A 21,978-nucleotide genomic window follows, 5' to 3' on the forward strand; every position below is an offset into this window, starting at 1 on the left:
TGGCCCTTGTACTTTGATATCTTCTCTTTGTCTATAGTTGGAGGCTACAATCGCCATTAAATCAGAGGTGAAAGGCAATGTCACCAGGATCATTTACGTAAGTGCCATTTATTTACTTGTGTATTGACAACCTCTTGTACAGGAGAGTTAGTCATATCGCTCAGTTATAAATGTGCAAAATTTGAGAATTACTTAGTTTTGTGTAGTTCCGTTGTTAGATTTTCTTTGCTATTATAATGCATTTACCTGTTGTGTTGCTGGAATATTGTACACAAGTTTAAGGAAATAATGATTGTCATTAGTAGTGAAACAAAAGAATTGTTTTGAAAGTTTTAGTTCTGTTTTATATTCATTGTTGTAAACTCTCATCTGTGAAATGAAAAATACAAAGTGATCAGGATGCAAGTGTGTTGTTAATATTTTGTGATGTTTTGTTTATTGATATTAACATTTATATTTCAAATTTTGCTGTTAATAATTTTATTATTTTGTAATCATTATGATCAGCAATTGAGGGTTTTTTTATCACAATCGTGCCTCGTAATTACATTTTGCATTGTGCATGTTGACACTTGTATGTTTATGAAAACTCAAAAGGTGCAGATCATATTGTAATCTAATGGCATGTTGTTTTGATGGAAATAATGAAAATATGAGGATCACAATATGTTCTTTCTTTTCTCTGCCTTTTTTCAACAGTACCCGTTGAATGTAGATCACAGTTCATGTGCGTCTTTGTGGATGAAGCTAATTCTTATCTTTTCAAGTTTGAAGTTATTTGAGATTTCTGAGTATCTATAGCCATCAAAAATATATTTGATATCAAGACTAGTGCAATATCTTAGACTACCTTTAAGATTATAAGTACTATAGTAAGGATTTATTTATTGATTAAAATGATATATTATTTATAGTCAAAGAGTTAATAGAGAGTATATTTAGGAAAAACATGCTAGCATTATTATTCAAATCATTTTTATTATCATTGATATACTTATAATCATTTCTTCCAGGAGCCAACTAGTAAATGTATGTAGTAAAAATAGTCTTTAAACTCAAAGCTTACCTTGAAATTTCATTTAAACTTACCTCAACTTGGTAGAATCGCATGCATTTAATAATTGCGATTGTTCACTCCATTTGCATTTTCTGTCAATTAATACACTGCTTAATTCCTGAAAAGGACTTAGATATGGTTTCCCCATGTTACAAACTTATTCAACATAGTGAATCTGCAATGTCCCTCTAATAACTCAAATTGACTAACTGAAATGAATTATAAGAAATAAGATTTATGAAAAATTGGGGAAATGTTGAAAATCTGTAGTAATTTATTTTCCCAAATATGCATATAGCGGAGGCCAAAATTATTTCATCTTAGTGTTTTCGTTCTGTTGGCCTTTGAGATACCTATAAATTAGTTTGAATGTATTCATTTCTATGCTTATATTGTCTTGTCTTTTGAACTTGCTCTATCATGTGATAAGCCACCAACTGAAAAATCTTAATCTATTGCACCTATCAGGAAAAATAGTTTCATAGCATCAAAACTGTAAGTTTCTTCCTCTAAAAGTATACATTTTTTGAAAGGATATTTTCTAGTGATTCAAAAGTGACATGTAATAGACTATAATAAATTAGTAGCATTCTGTGTGGGGATTTAACAAAACAAAACTTGAGGGCCCCATTTTTTTGGGGGGGGTCCCCTGCTTAACTCTCCTTTCCTCTGACTCAATTTCTTACCATATTTGAATCAGTCAAGACAATTCCTTGAAAATATATGTCAAAGGGATTTATTCATGTCATGATAAAAATATCAATTTTGAATAATGATCATGGTTATTTAGGTCATATTACGACGCAGGGAGGGGGCCAATTCCAGCCACTCCCGATGAGACCAAAGTTTCTAAAATATCGTAGGCATTTGGGGGCAACCTAGAACGATTAAATCTGCAAAGTTTTATCCCTATATCTCAAATTCTTTTTAAGCTGTCACCTTGTATGTGAATTGCTATTTCACATTTATCTGCATTTGCCATTCTTAATAGATGATCTATGGGAAAACTGAACGCCCATAGCACAACAATTTTTTTAGCTACCCGAAGAACCTGATGGTTGAAATTATGTAAATTTTGAATCAAAAGATGCCTAAGACCCTGATGCATAAATTTCCCCAAAACTAACTTCAGCGACTGCACATAGGGTTCAAAATCCCATAGACTTCATGTGGCGTTGGGTGTTCTGATTTTGGCCGCTACTGTACATGAACAACATATCAATAACAATCGTTTCATAATTATACAAATTTTCTCCAAATTCTTAGCAAGATCAAATGTATTTGTCAATGAGCTGAATTCAAGCCCCATTTATTTACCAATCGTGTCATAACTTTTGAAACTTTCTTCAAATTACCAACAAGATTGAATCTACAGTGTATTTGTGTAAAAGGGATTTGATTTTGTAAGCCAAATTTATATACCATAATAAAAACAAACTACAAACTTACTAATACAAAACTAGAAAATAAAATAATGCTAACTTAATATAGAATTGTAATGTTCAGGTCCCACTGGAAGATAATCTTCCAGTTATGATTATTTTAAGTCAGATTAAATTCTCCCCTGTAACTCAAGTTATTACATTTACAAATGTGTTTTTTGTTGTGTGAAGTGAAATATTGTGACATCTGAATGGGGAAATGTGATTGCGTGTGAGGCCCATCTTACAAAGCGTTGAAATAAATCATTAAGTGAAAATCAAATTAGGATTGACCTATGTTTCTATGGTTTTATTACCTAATTTGAGACCAGTCTGAGTTTGATTGGGATCTATAACAAGCCTTTTTCAGATGGGCTCCATACTCCAGGTGGAGGTTGGTATCCTGGGGCCCCCAACACAAAGCTTAGCTATCATCGTATAAATTTTTTTTTATGAATAATCGCATCGACTACAATGTTATTTTGGGCCATCCAAACAAGCCTGATGAGCTTTCATTTTGTCCACCACTATTTTAGAATGTATTTGTATATTGCTTTGTATATATTTTAATTTTGGGGGAAATGAATGAAATGAAATGCACAGTTAATCATGAAAATCAAACTTATTGATTGCTAATCTTTGTGTTACGGGACCTTGGTCATATTAGGCCTATATACATTACAGGGACCGTGGAAACGGCAGAGGGGCTGTGGGGGTAGGGGGTTCAACCGTTGCACTTTTTTGGTAAACACCCACAAAGACGTACAATTTACCATCTCAGTGTGATATTTGCAGTTTGCCCCTCCCTCAACACACACACAATTTTCAAAAACACAACTTTCAAAATCATTCCATGGCCCCTGCATTATGTTTTGACATTATGTGTTTTGGCTGTGGATGTCCGCAATGAATCGTGTCACATTTTGTGTCTTATTGGCTTTGGACACCATTGTCAAATTTTCTAGTGATCAGGTACCATTTCCAGTTTGCCGAAGCCTAATCTTTTAGGAGCACGAAAATCTGCCCACATTAGCAATTTGATGAAGAAGAGGGATATGACACATGTTTTGCATAATATGGTCTGAAATATTACTTTGACTTGGGCAAATATTTGACTTTTTGGGAAGAACAACTTATTCCATTTTACCTTTACAGAGTGAGTCAGAAAAAATGTCCCACTTTTGTAAAGTTGAATTGTTTAAAATATGAATATTTAATCATTAGTTTCATGATATGTCTTGATAGAGGTATCCTCCAAGTACATTCAGGTACCATTTTCATTTGATCCCGTGCACGCATGACTGAACATCGGACAATCTTTAGAAGACTGTCAGATCTCACTTGCGCCAAGTTACTGGGTGATGAATAAAACAGTGCTTTAGACAAAGACAGTCAGACAGACAGACTGGCATGCTCACACACACACACACGCACACACACACAGACACACACACACACAAGCACACAATTACTGCAAACGTCGGTGAATAAGAACACAACTGCTGGGACACCGAACATCTGGGTAACGGCGGCGAAACCCTTGCAAAACAACTGCTACACTCTGAGTCCTTGCATACTCGGTGACCATAAATGACCTATGTTGTGGTGTGAATTGAGGACGAACCATGATTCGTGTACTTTTGCTACTGTAAAAAGAGGCTCAAGTGACTGCTGCCAAATCAGGCAAGCCCTTTTATAGGCAAGTGCAACAAAAGCACAGACATCCATTGTAAATTTTCATTGTTAACCAACAAAAGACATAACCAGCATATTGGATTTATGTGCACTTGACGATGATGATGAAGATCAAGATGATGACAATGAGGATGATGATATGATGGTGGTAGTGAATGTGTTTTAAGGGGAAAGATTGTCGGGAATTGCCACTTAAACATTCAGCGATCTTGCTAAAAATCAATGCTTAATCAGAAAAGAGAAAATTATGAACCAGTTATTACCATGTGTGTGTGTGTGTCCGTGTGCATGTGTGAGGGTGCGTTTGTGTGTGTGTGTGCGTGCGTACGTGTGTGTGTTTGTGTGTGTTTCAGTCTGTCAGACTGTCTTTGTTCAAAAGATTTTTTTATTCCCCACCCTGTAACTTGGTGCAAGTGAAATCTGACAGTCTTCTAAAGATTGTCCGCTGTTCAGTCATGCGTGCAGGGGATCAAATGAAAAAGGTACCTGAATGTACTGGGAGGATACCTCTATCAAGACATATCATGAAACTAATGATTAAATATTCATATTTTAAGCAATTAAACTTTACAAAAGTGGGACATTTTTTCTGACTCACTCTGTAAAACCTTATTTTGCAAGAAATGGTAGATAAATGTGTGTTTAATATCAACTTTATGAATGATGTTCTTGGGTGCTAGGTCAGATTCTCAGTCAATTTTTTTTTATTTCAATCTATCTTTGTAGATTAGAATTTTTGTGTCATCGTTGAAAAGCATTTTGTATGTAAATTTGATAATTTTTCAACTTTCCTGTGAGAGTCAGGCAGATAAGAAAATTCAGCCACACTTTTTAGGAGACCCTCATTTATTACATGTGTTTACATATTTTGCAATTCATGTAATCGACTATAGGCCTGTAGTTCAGCCAGACAAACTCATTATTTGTAAATATTCAGTTGTAGTCTTTCAATAATCATTTTATGATGTTGTCCTCGAAGACTTTGAAAGTATTACGGTATTACCACTGGCATAACTCAGGGGGGGGGGGGTCATGACATTTGCTCCAGCAACAATTTCTCTGCTCTAAATTGGACACACTAATCAAATAAGTAATTCGGGGGGGCCGTTTCATAAAGCTGTTCGTAACTTGAGTGATTTTAAGAGCGACTGGTGAACCTTTCTTATGCGCTAAACCATCAAATTAGTGTATCATTGGCATGTTAGGGTAGGTTTATTCCCTTTTTTCTCCATTGCAATCTTCATTGTTCCAGAATTACCACTAGCAGATCCACCTGGGTTGGAGACAATCCCATATATTCAGTGCCAGTACAAACTATTGTGTCTAAGACCAGCTAGATCTGAGCCTGAATACTAGTAGTCTTTTTCTTTCTGGTGTTTAATTTTGAAGCTGAGACTACGTGCCTTGGATATAGGACACAGACAAAATGAATGCCCGTCCTGAAATCATTGTATTTGCATAGTGGTGTTACAGTGCTGGTGTGTTTGTCTTTCGACTGATGCACTCTTGTGGGGTTTGGGAACTTTTTATACTCAAAATGTATACAAGTGTTTAATGAGTAGCCTTCTATAGTCTTTGGAGACAGGATGTTGACTTACCCCCCTCCCCCGCCCTGCCCACACTGTGCATACAAGAATTACATTGTCACTCAGTTTTATAGTTGGAATGGATTTCTTGATATATTTACAAAGCATGATAACTTCCTGTAGTGGATCCAGGATTTAAGCAATGTAGGAAGGGCAGAAAGCTGTTCCATTTGCTTTTTATTTTATTTCATTTGTCTTCTTTACCCAGGGTAGCCTGTTCAGTGGTTTAGACACTTGTCAACCAGGGTCCTGCTCGATACATATATACATAAAGCACACATAAAGAACATATTACATACAGCACATATGAAGTCGACATTGTTACACCGCAATACGATTAGAGAGAAATTATTTCAGTACTTGAAAAAGGAAGCAGTATTGGAAATTGATAGGAAAACAAGGAAAAATTGATAGGAATGCATTTTCATTATAGGTTACTACGTTTTTGTCTCACCTGCGAAGCAAAGTGAGACTATAGGCGCCGCTTTTCCGACGGCGGCGGCGGCGTCAACATCAAATCTTAACCTGAGGTTAAGTTTTTGAAATGACGTTATAACTTAGAAAGTATATGGACCTAGTTAATAAAACTTGGCTATAAGGTTAATCAAGTATTACTGAACATCCTATTAGAGTTTCATGTCACATGACCAAGGTCAAAGGTCATTTAGGGTCAATGAACTTAGACCATGTCGGAGGAATCAACATCGAAATCTTAACCTGAGGTTAAGTTTTTGAAATGTCATCATAACTTAGAAAATGTATTGACCTAGTTCATGAAAATTGGACATAAGGTTAATCAAGTATCACTGAACATCCTGCATGAGTTTCATGTCACATGACCAAGGTCAAAGGTCATTTAGGGTCAATGAACTTTGGCCGAATTGGGGATATCTGTTGAATTCCCATCATAACTTTGAAAGTTTATGGATCTGATTCATGAAACTTGGACATAATAGTAATCAAGCATCACTGAAAATTTTGTGCAAGTTTCAGGTCTCATGATTAAGGTCAAAGGTCATTTAGGGTCAATGAACTTTGGCCGAATCGGGGGTATCTGTTGAATTACCATCATAACTTTGAAAGTTTATTGGTCTAGTTCATCAAACTTGGACATTAGAGTAATCAAGTATCACTGAACATCCTGTGCGCGTTTCAGGTCACATGGCCAAGGTCAAAGGTCAATGAACTTTGGCCGAATTGGGTGTATCTGTTGAATTACCATCATAACTTTGAAAGTTTATGGATCTGATTCATGAAACTTGTACATAAGAGTAATCAAGTATCACTGAACATCCTGTTCGAGTTTCAGGTCACATGATCAAGTTCAAAGGTCATGTAAGGTCAATGAACTTTGGCCATGTTGGGGTTTTTTGTTGAATAACCATCATATCTCTGTAAGCTTATTGGTCTAGTTCATAAAAAGTGGACATAAGAGTAACCATGTATCACTGAACATCGTGTGCGAGTTAGAGTAGTGTTCAAAGTCAACACTGCTACTATATTGAACCGCGTGATGCATGAGACGGCCAGAGGCATTCCACTTGTTTATAATTATAAACTTATATCAATTTAGTGAGATTTCATGCAAGGGGTGTTTAGAAATCGATATGTTATACAAAAAAAACCTCATTGAAATAACTATGAGTATATTCCCAATACACAATTTGCTTATTAAAAAAGAAGATACGAATTACACTTATACTACAAAGTGGTTATTATTAATCAATATTCTATATTATTCCTTGTTGACCATAGTAGATTGCGAGACAAATTATACCCTCTAGCGAATATTATTCTAGTTACATAACAATTATTTACATTTACTTCACACAGCATATAATATATAATATGAGTATTGAAGATTCTATAGTGATTGTATGTTTATAATGATACAAAATTTGCATACGATTAAAGTACACAGAGTTAACGATTTACACTCACTGGTGAGCTACCAACAGGGCATAAGCAAGTAATTACAACCCGCCTCACGAGTTTTGCTAAATTAACATAGTTCTCGTCGGTGGCAAGTAAAAATGAAAGGAAGTTTTCAGTTGTAGGAATAAGACTCCCAGTTGTATAGAAAGTAAATATATCGTGGTCTTGGACGGAAAATAGTTTACATCATAAAAATTAAGTGTAATTAATATATTCTACAGTTTTATTGAGGAAAATAGTTTAGTTTGAGCAAGGAAACAGGGCTGGAAAATAGATGGAATTCGGTTTTTGTGGGTCTAAACTTCCAAACTGGACATGGAATAAATGATGCTTCCACGTAACTAAACGTACCTCAAAGTTTATACATTTCTCACGGTTCTAAACTGCAATAGAATATTTTGCTTTGTTGTTTGGGTTGTTGGAGTCCATTATTGGAGCTGGAGCTTTCATGATCTGTTTGCTTTCCACATCGGAAAGAGATAGGTAAGTCACGGCTGCCATAGCCCATCTTGCGCGCGAGTTCCGTGGTCACACACACTTGGCACTGCATACCATCCACACAGTTTCTTTATATGCACACGACGTTTTCCTTTTTTTCGTGATCAACTTGCAATCATTTTCCTTGACACTTGTTTGGGATTTTGATGAATGTGTTTTATTGGTCCACTGTTGATTTTATGGAGTTTTCCAGCATGAGTTTCAGAGTAGCTGCTGAGCGGAGCTTCCTCGGCACTTTGTACTGGTTTGTAGAAGTCGTGCTGTTGTCAAGGATGAAATCATGCAGACGATCAAATGTGCCGGGTTTCACGATGTGAACCAAGGGAGGGGCTATACTTCCTTTCTCACGAAACGAGTTGTATGTGAAGGAATGATGACATAGCTCTTCATCAACCTGTCAATAAGAATATAATGGTCAATTAAACTGAAATATTGATCTGTTCCACTATTTCCAGGTCTGGATGAACTGTATATTTATTATAATACTACTTCATCAAAACAAGAAAAATCCTGGGTAGAATGGAGTTTTAGAGTTATCAGGTGGATGAAAACTAAGCACATTTTAATTGCCTCCATTTGGGATTAATGTTTTCAAGGCATTCAGGTTATGTAACACTTCCCTACAAAAATACATATTCCAACCATCCACACTATTCAACATAACCCACATTGACAGGCTCAACTCTATAGCACAACAGAACCTTAAAATCATTTCTCACACACACAACGCACACATATCCCATGCATGCAAACAGATACGCACCCCAAAATCACCCCGTAGCCACATACACACCCTCACACACACACACACACCTTCGCTAACACCCTCACACATACACACACGCACCCGAAAGACTGACTAATCCTCAAATAATATCCTCTGTTTAGCAATATCTTGGATTGATTATTAAAGCAGGCATAATGGGATGGGGGGTGAGACCTACTATAGCTAGAGAGGAATATGTATTTTGGCGTTGGAAATGGTATGAGAAATTTTCTTACCTTATTGAGAGGAATATCAGCTAACGCGTCTTCATTTGGTGTGGGATTCAATTCCAGAAATATGATGTAATAGTCACGTAGGTCCGTATTAGGTTTCACTAAAAGATAATAGCATTCGTAAAAAATTAACCTAGCTTATATAACGAAAGGTTCATAGAATCAAATGGTTTATAGAACTGGTTGGACCAGACAACAAATCAAAATATGGAAGAAATATGGCCACTGTCTGGTAGCTAGGATGAAAGGAGTTTTTCATCGAGAAAGTGCTTATTTTAAATCCCTGGAATAACTAAATCATTAAAAACAACAAAGAAAGCTGTTTGGGAAATAAATCGATCACAAAGGGCTATAGGAGTGAGTGAAAGTACGTTTTACTATTATAACAATCTTATCAATAGGATACTATAGTCATCCCAAGATGGAAAATAAAAGGAGTCTATTTTTATGTAGGCCTATCGCTCTCTATGTAAGGACCGTAAAAGGCCTACCCTATACAAAATTATTGTGATTCAGGTTTCTATATTAACGTAATCAAGTATTGCATATATATATATATATATATATATAAACGGATAAACTAGACCTTACCAAGACAATCAAGTAGAGTGCTCTCTGCCACTGCATAATTTCCCAATGTAACATTAGGGAAGTGGCCCACTGCAGCCTCAAGTGAGCTCTGTACTGTAATTTGATCTACCTTTTCGCCGTGAACGTCCAAAATCTGTCCAGATCTGCACATCAAATTTTAACATTCGAAACACGGATATCAAGTAGATATTTAAAGGTACAAAGAAGCTTGATCTGATTATATAGAATTATGTTCAAGTATTTCGATTATTCATAAAAGCATACAATGTGTCATGTTATCCAAAATGTGACACTTTCCTATACGAAGGGATTCTTCGGGGGATGCGAAGAATTCTAGAAAGTTCAAGAACAAAAGTGAAAGACCAAGGCGATTGAAGAAAATTTAGGTGCAGTTCGTGAAATCTTTTATTTGAGAGCGGGTGGGGTTGTATATAAATTATGATATCATAAAGAAATCACGGTAGTGTCGATAAAGTGCGTGAACCTTTGATTTCTTGAGCATGAAAATATCATTAAGTATGTAAGTCGAGTAAAAAAAAGATACGACATAATTTAACTCATTTTGTGATAAAAGTCCATCATAATTGTACTTGTGGATTTCATGGGTGGTGGTCTAAAACATCTGTCACGGCCAAGGGGGTGGCAATATATCCCAGAACACCTATGAGCGTATAACAAGGGCCGCGGAAATGGGGGGATGCAGGGGCAGTCCGGCCCCTCCCACTTTTTTCCAAAACCGTGTTCAAAAACGTAAAAATTACTATCTGATTATGATTTTTTGCATGGTCAGTCTCGCCCCCCCCCTATCAAAACCGTTCCGCAGCCCCTTTGAATTAAAACTAATTAATTAGCTTTCATTACCTGTACATAAATTCCACCACAGGTGTGCTGTGATGGTATCGTCTAACCCTGATGACGTCACCGAATCGCAATCTATAGAAACCGTACATCTGCGTTACGACGATCTCGTAAACACCTCCGACTTTTAGTTCGTCGATGAAAAGTGTCTCTGGCTGATCTTCATTTCTTTGAGAGAGAGGGGGATGGGAGGAGAAAATTCTTTTAACACCTTTTTACGTACATCACATGTTAGAATAAATATGTAGACCTTAATAAATTCTCAGAATAGTGCAGCACATGGCAATTTGTATGTTTTTTGTTTTTTTACCGCAGGAAATTACCACCAATCAGTAAGATCCAAGCCCATTACCTGGTTGGAACGTTAGAGTAAGAAACACTGTGTCACGGCACGACACTTTACGTACTTTGGTCGGGAAGGACTTAAAAGTGACGTCATTTTTTTCTCTGTATTAATAGAAATAGGGTATATCATCTAGCCCTCCACTATCCTTTTCTCCCCCCGAGCTCTTTATTCTCGATCTAATAACTTTCCAAAATCGCCCGTTGCCCCCATGTGGCACTATACCAATTAATCAAGTAATTCAATTTTATTTATTTATTTTAATTCATTTCCAGGTACACATTATACTCGTAACAATAATCAAATTCATTAAATTGAAAATAATCATTTTCGATAATTAGGGCTTTATCACTATGTCCTTACATATGCGTTTCTGGAATGAATTCCATAAGACAGAGAGATGGCAAGAGAACATATTCATCTTTTCCAATATTTTTGGGCCAGATGTTGACACCAATCGTTCCCTCCGTGGCCGCAAAGATGAAACCAAAAATAGGTACACCTGATAGGAGAACGGAGAAATACGGAGGTACATTTAAAATTCTATGTATTATAAAGTCAACATTTGGTACGGAAAACTTATTAATTTTACCTTTACATGAAAGTTGTAAGATGTATCGTTTATGAACTAGCGGTACTCTCGGACGTATCTAATAATGGGAGGATAGCCTGTTAGTTTTTTTGCCTTTAAAATATTTATTATTCAGCAAAGATTTTTTTTCCATTAAAACTAATTAATTGCACTTCGAATTAGAAAGCTAATCAAACATTATACATATCTCTGTGTCGTCAAAGCTTTCACTGTTCATAACATTTCTCATTATTGGAAATGACAACCTTGAATCATTTTGAAATAAACATGAACATAAACGCACAAAATCTACAGAGAAAGTTTTAGAACATTCTGCAATCAACTTCCTACTCCCTCCCCGTTGTACCATTTATTTTCAAAATAGAGCTGAGGATAATCATGTCTTCTTTAGCTTTCAGTCTATGAGCTATATAAAAACTTTATTCCCATGTACTTAAATCAGTTTTAATATCTTATCCATATGTACATGTATACCTTTCGCATACGAATTCAGCAGTGATTCCTTGAGACCAGAGGAATCAATGGCTTGAACGTGTTTCAGGTGAGGCCAGGCTCGTTTCATGATGCCTTTGAAACCCTTCTCGAATTCCCTCTTCAGTTCTGTCGCTCTCTTCGGGTCCCCACCATCCATCCTCTTGACGAGAACATGGTGGATGTCCGGTGATACTTTCGTAACGGTCACTGTCCCGAGCTCGATGTCTTTGACTATGTCTCGCCAGCGTTGTTCGGCTATCCTAAAAGCTGACAGCAATTTGGTGGTAAAGTTACAGGAGATAATACGAAGATTCCTATCGCGAAACCCGAATAGGAGGTGTACATACACGGAATCATGAGGGTCCTGAATTCGGAAGGCTTCTGCTGGGCTAGAGTACAAGCTCAAGAGATGTTTATTCGATGCGTTCTTCATCGAAGCAGGACCCATCAAAATACCAGCCTCAGAATACCTGACTTTTGGCGCCGTATGGATTGTCATTTCCCGCTGGAGGAAACCTATCCCAAACTCTCTCAGACGCAGGTCTATTGATAGACCAACGATAGCGTTGTACATCTTTCTGAAGGATTTAGTAAAAGGCATCATCTTGGACCTGCCCGTTGTTCCCGAGCTCAGAGCAAACCTCTCAACGCGTTCTGCGGTCAAGACACACTCTTCCCCTTTAGCCATACGATCCACATACGGCCGATACCGTTCGTACGTCGTCAAGGGATGCTTCCGTCTAAGTCCCTCCATTGATGTTACAGAACTTAATCCAAAATCCATCGCATAAACCGTTTGGCCGTTGGCCTTTAGGATTTCTATCAAGTAATTTTCTTGAGTTTTTCGAGGATTCTTCCATGATTCTATGAATCCCTTGACCTTTCTGTGACGGGTGTGAATCAACAGTAAATATAGGATGACCTGTGTGTAGGCCGAGTGAAGACTGTGACCATAGGAAATCCGCAGAGTGGTCATCCATGTGGTCAGAATAGCCACCAAAACACATGCGACTCCAAGGATTCCTATATCAAAGAGAAAATGTTTGACTTTAACATTGGTTTTAAGTCTCTCTCTAGTTTGGGTTAAAATGTAGATTAAAAAATGTATTCTGGACGGGATTTGGAGCGAAATGAAGTAGTATTGCACTGGCATAACTCCAAGCGGTGAGCCCATTGTTCATATGGGTGATCTATTATTGTTTCACGCTCCCCCCCCCCCCTTTAATAGTACGACGTCACGGATTTACGCCAATGTTGTATTGATTTCGTGTAAAATCACATGGAAAGGGTCGAACGTTAATAGGTTTATACTATTTGTGTTTTTCTGCCATGCATTCAGCAAAAGTGTAAGTACAACAGTTCAAATTTTGTTTGAATTAAAGATATTTTAATAGAAGTTTGAAATAAAAAAATAATGTTCAATTATTGAAGCTCTCTAAGGATTGGGAGTTTCTTTCTAAGCTAAGAAGCTTTCTGAAGAAGACTAAGAACAAAATAAATGGTGAATATTAAAATTTGTCTAGTTTGATCTTTCCAAGTGTCGTTAATCCAAAGGCTTGTTAATCCGAAAATAAATTGTGTTTCTATATTCCGTGCAAACAAACCTAATTTCATTTCGTACTACAGAAACTTCGGAATATAGAGCCTTATTTTGTTTTCGGACCATCTAACCAATATTGGAATATTTGATGATACCCGAACATAATTCTTAATTGTTGACCTTTTAAAAACGAATTGAGATGGGCTTTAACTATAACGATAACGATCAAATCATTCATACAATCAAGTTCAGAGAAGAGTGTTTCTTTCACTATAAAGTAATCCGTAAAAAAGAGTTGGTGATTGATAGATACATCTTCGGTGGTAAAGGATATAATGAAAAGCAATTTAATTATAAAACTTGCAGGTCTTATTTCATAAGCAAAGATGAGATAATGGCATTATCGGCCGAACACAATAAGCAGGAGCGGATCCAGGATCTTTAAAAAGAGGGGGCACATTTTTCCGAGGAAAAATTTGAAAAAAAAAAGGTTTTCAACCAACATAACATTAAGGAAATTTCGCCCACGAAAAAATTGACAAGCAAAAAAAAGAGGAACTTTGAGCCGGCCTGTGCCCCCCCCCCCCTTCCTGGATCTGCCAGTGCTCATAAGAATGAAGAGAAAGATCTTCTGGAATTTAAATAAATTACTGTTTGCTTAATTAATTCCCAGTTTTATCGACTCATACAACTTATATTCTGAACAAAACTTTAAATAAATCTATTCAAATGGAATTCAAATCGTCTATTTTCAAATTTAGAAATCTTTCAATTACTGTAAATTTTGATATTGAAAGATCATTATGAATGTTTGATAATTACCATGTTTCAGGTCGGTTTTATAAGACACAGGGCTAATTGTCTGTTTTTAGGTTTTTACTTTACAATAATATCGTTTCCCACGATGCTTTCTTATGTTTCCCACGTGTCTATACTATGCGGTCACATTTGTTAACTTCTCGAATCTATTGTCAAGTCGTTTCTTCAAGTGTTAGAAATCTCCTTTGAGCGTGTTTGCACTCCTCCACAACCTTTTCATCATTATTGTATGTCTGAATGTATGATTACGTCATCACTGGATTCGTGACGGGGTTTCGTTCTTTCATGCAATTACAAAAGCTAATCGCACTCCGGGTCTTTTGACCCGTGGACTACATATAGTTATTAATTGGGCGTTGTGGCGTGCGCCTGTAATCCAAGCTATGTGGGGAAGTTACAAATTGATGCAGAGGTTCTAGCCCTGGTCACGTCTTTCGGATGGTGACGTTATAAAGGTCGGTCTCAGACGTAAATAATCATATCTGATTGATACACGTCTGACAAAAGTCAAATACACACACGTACGTGGCGTGCGCCTGTATTCCTAGCATTAACGTACGTTAAAATGCAAGGTTCGATGTTCGCCCTCAGATTTGGTCCCGGGGATCGATCTGGTCACGTCTTTCGGATGGTGACGTTAAAAGTCGGTCCTAGACGTAAATAATCTTATTGGGTTGATACACGTCTGACGCATAACAAAAACCACACACACCTATCGCCCATCCTTGCCCCTCACCTCTCTCTTTTCCTCGATCCGCTCCTAACAACTAACAAACATACGCACACCAAAAATGCTATAGATCTTTCTTCAGATGGGCGACTTTCTGAAGAATTAAAGACGAAACTAGTTAAAGTGAAATAATTGAGTATTCTTTGACTATTCTTCATTTAGTTTGATTATATATATATATATATATATATAACAAAATATGCTGTAATGCTTTCAATGCCAATATAGTTTTTATTCTTTACTCGAATTTTCGACGGTCCTCCGTCTTCTTCAGGAGTAAATGAAGAAGACGGAGGACCGTCGAAAATTCGAGTAAAGAATAAAAACTATATTGGCATTGAAAGCATTATCTTCAGCATATTTGTTACCATTATAGAAGCCAATACGTGAAATTTTAAGATATATAGTTTATGACGCACGATAACGTAACCTTTTATACAAAAGGGATGAATGGAAGCATGTACAGAGTGGTTTTCTTTGATTTTATTTTCTTACCTGACACAATACGTTGCCATAGCGATACTTCGACGCTCAAAGCAAACTGTAGAAAGTACAATCCTCCAAAAAGCAATACCAAAGCTAGCGACGCTAACTTCACTTTCATCACAACTGTGCCTGACATGTTGAAAATCAATAATGGTAATGCAAATCTCACTCCGATACGGAGCACGGATGATTTCTGGTGAGGGAAACTTCTCAAATATCTGCCTTTCGTGAAGAGGGTGAACAACCAGTGCGCAAATAATACCCTATTTGCTATTCTGCGATGCTTTCTTTTTTCCCCTTCTCAGCCTTTTGGATCCCCCTGCACAAACGAATGTCATTTGTAACAATATTAATCCTTCTCTCCTAGGCCTACGCTGCGCAGCTCATGTGGGGCTTCCGTCATAGTACTCCGATATCGGGGTAAAATTATAACTGAAAATAGACATGACGTATCCCCCGAAATTGATTAACACAAAGGGTCATGTAGCTTATTGATTAACTTCAAAAAGGGTGAGGATGAAGCACACAAATTGACACAATTACTTTCCTTTCACTTTGCTCTATGACCGCATGACTGCAAAACGTGGTCATGTCGAATTCATCATGAATAAATCAAGAATATATCATAAATATAATGAATAGTTCAGGAATTGTTATTTTTTTTATTGAGTAGTTTTTAATTGGCAACTTCAATTCATATACAAAATAAAATATATATAACAAATAGAACTTTGATGTCTTCACAAATACCTTGACAATTCATAAATTTAACATTTTTTCATGAATGCTACAATAAAACACAATGTCAGACATCTTCCAGTACATAACATTTATGATAATTATATGCATCAAGAAGAAACTTCTACAAGAAATTCAACATATTGAATTTTTTTCAGTGTCAAATAAAAACATAAAAGAAAGATTTTCCAAATTCCAAAAAAATAAATCATTGATAAACCTAAAAGAATTGAAGCCATCAGCAATTTTTTTTAAACCCATCATGATGATAAATAATGATCGATCACGAACAATATGGACCTTACCTGGGGACGGGTAGGAGGTAGAACATCACCCTTTTATCGTTTTTTTTCTCTTGTCATTTGATACATCTTGTTAATACATCATTTTTTTTCTCTTGTCATTTAATACATCTTGTTAATATTTCATTTTGTAATTGCTGAAAAGCATCAGTATTAATTTCTGGTATCTTTGAAGATTGATGTATAATTTGTATAATTATATGAGTTATGGATTTATTGTATAATTTTTGATCATGTTTCAAATAATTTGTACAACTTAATTTCTTATGGAACGTGAATATGTATTTTGATTTGAGAGAATACAATAAAACATCCTTTAAAAATGGACATGTCCTGTATGTTATCATGAATATATTAAACATGATGAACATGGCAATCAAAGCAATATCATCAGCATTATTTCATGAATATATATATACATATATATAAATTTTTTTATTGTTCACTCGAATCTCGACAGTCCTCCGCCTTCTTCATTGTAAACTCCTGAAGAAGACGGAGGACCGTCGAAAATTTGAGTGAACAATAAAAACTTTATTGGCGATCAAAGCATTATTTTGTTACCTTACTGAAGACGATACGTGAAAATTTAAGATATATATAATATAGATATAATCACAATTGGTTTTAGTAAGATTCCGTACCAATAAATCATATACTATAGAGTTTTTAGGGGCCGTAGCCTTAAAAAATTCAAAATTCTGAAACAGAGTTTTTTTTTCTCTCTCTCTCCCGCGGCACATATACCTACTACTTTTTTGGTCGAGCACCCCCCCCCCCGGGGGGGGCCAACATGATACCTAAACTTATTAACCACCAAGCCATCTCGATACATTTCGTCCTTTTTTTTCTTCAATTATTAACTGATTGAACCTCTCCCACTCCCCCACTGAAGCCGGGCTCAAAGCACCAAGTGCACTGCGGTATTTCTACATAAAATTATGTATTTTACTACTAGGCCTATAGCAAACTTTTATGTCTTGCATTTCTGCTTTGCTATGGATCTAGCGCCCTCTATCTCCCATACATGATTAGCTGCTGAGTTGTAAACACGAATTTATGAATGATATTTGGTAAGAAAATTTCGATAGAAAGATTCTGTTTTAAGTAAGTTTAGACGTGGAAATGCGTTTTATCTAAGTCTAGATCTATATCTCCTAGATCTGAATGTCAGACTAACGTTAGACCTCTATATAAGAAATATATCTTGGATGTTCGAGTTTTCTCGATGAGACTTTTAGTCTTACTTCAGTCCGATACAGTCGCATTTGTGTACGGTAGTTCTAGGCTAGACATAGACAGCTGGCAGCCGTCTGTTTATTTCGAGGAGTTTTTTAACATTTTTTTTTATTTCTCCTCGTACACAGACGGCTCGCTATCGTGCAGCCACCATTAGGGGACGTGCAATGCAAAATCCCCCGTCATGCTTTTCAATTTTTGTCTTTAAATGAATAAAAAATTTCGAAAATTATAGTGACCAGAGTGCAAATTTTTATTCCCTCTTGGCATCAATTGCCAAAAAACGGAGAAAAATGAAGTTAAAAGGAACAAAAACGGTGACTTACCTCGGCTGTCGCACAAATTCACTTCCCTGTTTTATCCGATCTTCTTAAGTACATAAACATGATATGGCCATTGAGTCCCCTGTACAGATCGCGCTAGAACTTCGGTCTCTGTATTTGGTGAGTGAAGCCAACGAAGTTCAGCTGAACAACCAACAAAACAGAGACCGAAGCTTTTGGTCTAGGCTAGACAATGATGGGTGACCATAATTGCGCACATTTTAGAAATTAGCATGAAGTTGACTTTCAATCAAAATTTCTCACATTTCAGGCTCAGACAAAATTAATCAAAATCATAAACACCAGACAGAAGGCAAGATCCCAAAGTCAAATAAGGTAGGTCAAGCGGCCCAACAAGGCCAAGGGTAGACAGGTTAGGAATAACCGTCGTTTCTGGGGATTTATTAAACGATTTCTGACATTTTACAATAATCCCCATTCACCGACGGTAGTGTGTTAGTGCGAGCCTGCATGTGTAATCTGGGTCGACAATTCAGAGGACGGGTTTTGTCCAGATTTTAATTTCTTTTAGATTCTAAATGACACTATAATATCTTGAACGAAGGCCCACTATTCTATTGATACTATGTACCGGTATCTATAAAATATCGAAAATATATGTTACCGATGAGTATTTCCGAAGTTATTCCTTATTTGTTTAATTTTCTGCTGGAGAGGAAAATATGGCAGCTGTCAACGAGTTGTGCTTTTATCAAGGCTTACTGATTATATTTTCAATATCTTGGCCAAACAATGCGAGCGACAAGTTCCGAACACACGCACATCTACAAGCGCAAAGCAGCGGCACAAATTCCGATATATAGCGATTGGGGCGCTAATGCAGTTTCGCACCGGCCGATTACCAGCACACCTTATCACCAATACTTGTTCCCAAATGTCATGACAAGTCTCTCAGTCACATTTCGATGTCAATATATCCACCACTTTTCAAAATATTGTGATCGGGAATGGCTGTATTTCGGCTTCGGTCTCAACGTCGTTGATCGACACGGCGTGGACATCGCTTCGCGGATCGCTTGGATTCACCGTGCACCGTATTATGTTGATATGAACTGAAGTTTAGCAACCAAATCAACCAACTGGGCGTTGTGGCGTGCGCCTGTAATCCAAGCTGTGGGGAAGTTATAAATTGATGCAGAGGTTCGAGCCCTGATCACGTCTTTCGGATGGTGACGTTCAAGGTTGGTCCCAGACGTAAATAATCATACCTGATTGATACACGTCTGACAAAACTCAAATACACACACACACACATTCGAACATAGATTCGCATGCGGCATGCTGGCAGTTTGTTCGCCACATTTTCGCATGATTTGGTTGCTAACTTCAGTTCATATCAACATTACGGTGCACTGTGAATCCAAGCGATGTCTACGCTGTGTCGATCAACGATATTGAGATCGAAGCCGAAATACAGCCATTCCCGATCACGATATTTTGAAAAGTGGTGGATATATTATTGACATCGAAATGTGACTGAGAGACTTGTCATGACATTTGGGAACAAATATTAGTGATGAGGTATGCTGGTAACCGGCGGGTGCGAAACTGCATTAGCACCGCGATTGGTAAATACGTCTGTTAGGATGATGACGTCATCCAAGATGGCAACTTACGTTGACGTTTGTTTGACCAGCGAAAGGATCGAAGTGACGATGTTTCGATCATCATGTGAAAGGAATTAGCAGTAACTGCTGTCTAAGGTACGATATTTCTGAATTTTAAACATTTTTTCGTAAATATGGATGTGATTTCTTTTTCATAATGTACAAAAAAACGATCGGAAAATCAGGTTTCCGCTGAATGTTGGATCTAACGTTACTGCTAATACGTTGTCTATACGTACGGGCCTCCTAGCTCTTCAGTCTATGTATTGGTGAGTGAGCCAACGCAGTTCAGCCGAACAACAAAAATACAGAGACTGAAGCTTTTGGTCTAGGCCAAGGGTATTCACCGCCATAGTAGCCTGGAGGCGTCTGGGGAGTAAAAATCATCTACTATACGTAGGCTACTTTGCTTACTCCCCATGACGCCTGGCGCGGCTATCTATACCTGGCTGTAGAGGCCAGGATTACCCATGGTGAAACTAGTAGACGTAAATCACAAATTTTACGTTTTGTTTTGTGCCCAAACTAACATATATGGGCCAATTTTATGTTTAACCCCAGTTTTTATTAAAGTTCCTAATTTTCATTAAATAAATAGTAAAATTGAAAAAAATTAAGAGCACGAGCTTTCACTTACCCAGTCTCTTTACGTAGCCATTTTGAAGTCATTTGTTATCGATACCTAGATACCACACGCGTGCATGCGACTTAGAATTTAAAAAGTACTTGCATTGGCCGATAGATATCAGGAATTGTAAAATATTTGTTTTAGTCAATAAATATCATATAAATTACTTGATGATATTTATCAATCCCGGGCCATGATTGGCTGGCGCATTCGTATGCTGAAGCTAGCTAGCTACAATAAGAACATGACAAAGATGAATGATCGACTGAACCTGAGGCCGGTTCCTTGAAATGAAAATTTTACATTTGACATCACATATCTCAAGAAATTTGTGAGCTGATTATATATATTAAATTTCATTCATGCGCTTTGTTTTCTCCGTCAATAGGGGGAATTGTGGAGTAATCAAAGAGGGTGGGGCAGCGCACCCTTTTCTCCATAGACGCTGCTTTGCACTACAAGTCCTATGGCTGACATCCTTCTGCGTAGGAGGACAACAACAAAAAAATCAGAAAATGTTTTAAAAAAACTTCAAAACAGCGGAAATGTCAGTCTATGAAGATGCCTAAAGGCCACTGCACACTTTACGACTGATTCTTGATCCGATTTTGGAACAAATCTCATTTTGCTCATTTTCTGCAAATGTGAATGAAAAGTATCTTTTTATTTGAGGTCCTAATTAGTTGAAAGAATACTATTACTAATATAACAATTTCGATTGATTTATTTTAGAGTAATTTTGAAATAAGTCTCAAATCATAGCCAATCGTACGATTGCTATGACATCATTACAACTAGATAATTTATGAAATTCACTTTCATTTTATTAAGGGTGATCATAGCATAGCCACAAATTTTAAAATAGGTTTAAGTGTGATGTTTTCGAATATTAAAGGTCAAGTCCACCCAAATAAGAAGTTGATATGAATAAAAAGAGAAAAAACCAACAAGCATAACACTGAAAATTTCATGAAAATCAGATGTAAAATAAGAAAGTTATGACATTTTAAAGTTTTGCTTAATTTTATAGAACAGTTATATTCACATCCTGGTCGTTATGCAATGAAAAAACTGATGTCATCCACTCACTATTTTTTTAAAATTTTATTATAAGAAATGTGAAATTTTGTATTTTTCTCCTCATTAACGAGTGAAACAATGATTAATTCCTCCCTGAGTACATGTATGTGGAATTGGCATTGTTTAATACTATTTGGTTCAGTCAGGTTGGTCCTTATTGTGAAATCTGTAGAAAACAAAATATTGTATAATTCAAACAGTAAAAAAAGTGAGTGAGGGACATCATCGACTGTCTCATTTTCATGTCACTGAGTTGCGCATATCACTGTTTTGTGAAAAATAAGCGAAACTTTAAGATGTCATAACTTTCTTATTTTACACCCAATTTTGATGACTTTGTCAGCATTGTGCTTGTTTGATTTTTCTCTGCTTATTCAAATGAACATTTTTCTGGGGTGTACTTGGCCTTTATATAG

General features: G+C 36.6%; 2 protein-coding genes across 2 annotated transcripts in view; one reads left to right on the forward strand and one right to left on the reverse strand.

The window, feature by feature from the left end:
* LOC121425992 overlaps positions 1–981 on the forward strand; it is a 174,439-nt gene extending 173,458 nt beyond the window's left edge. The window contains exons 85-86 of the mRNA XM_041622120.1: positions 38–97; positions 700–981. Coding sequence (XP_041478054.1) covers positions 38–60 — 23 coding nt within the window. The 3' untranslated portion in view covers positions 61–97; positions 700–981. The remainder of the gene's footprint in view (positions 1–37; positions 98–699) is intronic.
* Positions 982–7,240: 6,259 nt separating this feature from the next.
* Positions 7,241–16,060, reverse strand: LOC121426533 (jasmonoyl--L-amino acid synthetase JAR1-like). The gene is made up of 7 exons (XM_041622878.1): positions 15,634–16,060; positions 12,050–13,072; positions 11,347–11,485; positions 10,644–10,808; positions 9,783–9,925; positions 9,195–9,292; positions 7,241–8,586 (listed from the first exon to the last, which is right to left on the reverse strand). The coding sequence occupies exons 1-7, from the start codon at positions 15,758–15,760 to the stop codon at positions 8,350–8,352; spliced, it is 1,932 nt and encodes a 643-aa protein (XP_041478812.1). The 5' UTR covers positions 15,761–16,060; the 3' UTR covers positions 7,241–8,349.
* Positions 16,061–21,978: the final 5,918 nt, after the last annotated feature.

This window comes from Lytechinus variegatus, chromosome 13 (assembly GCF_018143015.1).
Source record: "Lytechinus variegatus isolate NC3 chromosome 13, Lvar_3.0, whole genome shotgun sequence".
NCBI classification, from domain to species: domain Eukaryota; kingdom Metazoa; phylum Echinodermata; class Echinoidea; order Temnopleuroida; family Toxopneustidae; genus Lytechinus; species Lytechinus variegatus.

Excerpts from the sequence above, each read along its gene's own strand:
- LOC121426533 (XM_041622878.1), bottom strand. The coding sequence starts at position 15,760 with ATGTCAGGCACAGTTGTGATGAAAGTGAAGTTAGCGTCGCTAGCTTTG. Across the intron at positions 10,809-11,346 it reads TTCATTCCAGAAACGCATAT|AAATGAAGATCAGCCAGAGA; the intron begins GTAAGGACATAG and ends TCTCTCTCAAAG. Across the intron at positions 9,926-10,643 it reads GTGGTGGAATTTATGTACAG|ATCTGGACAGATTTTGGACG; the intron begins GTAATGAAAGCT and ends TTTGATGTGCAG.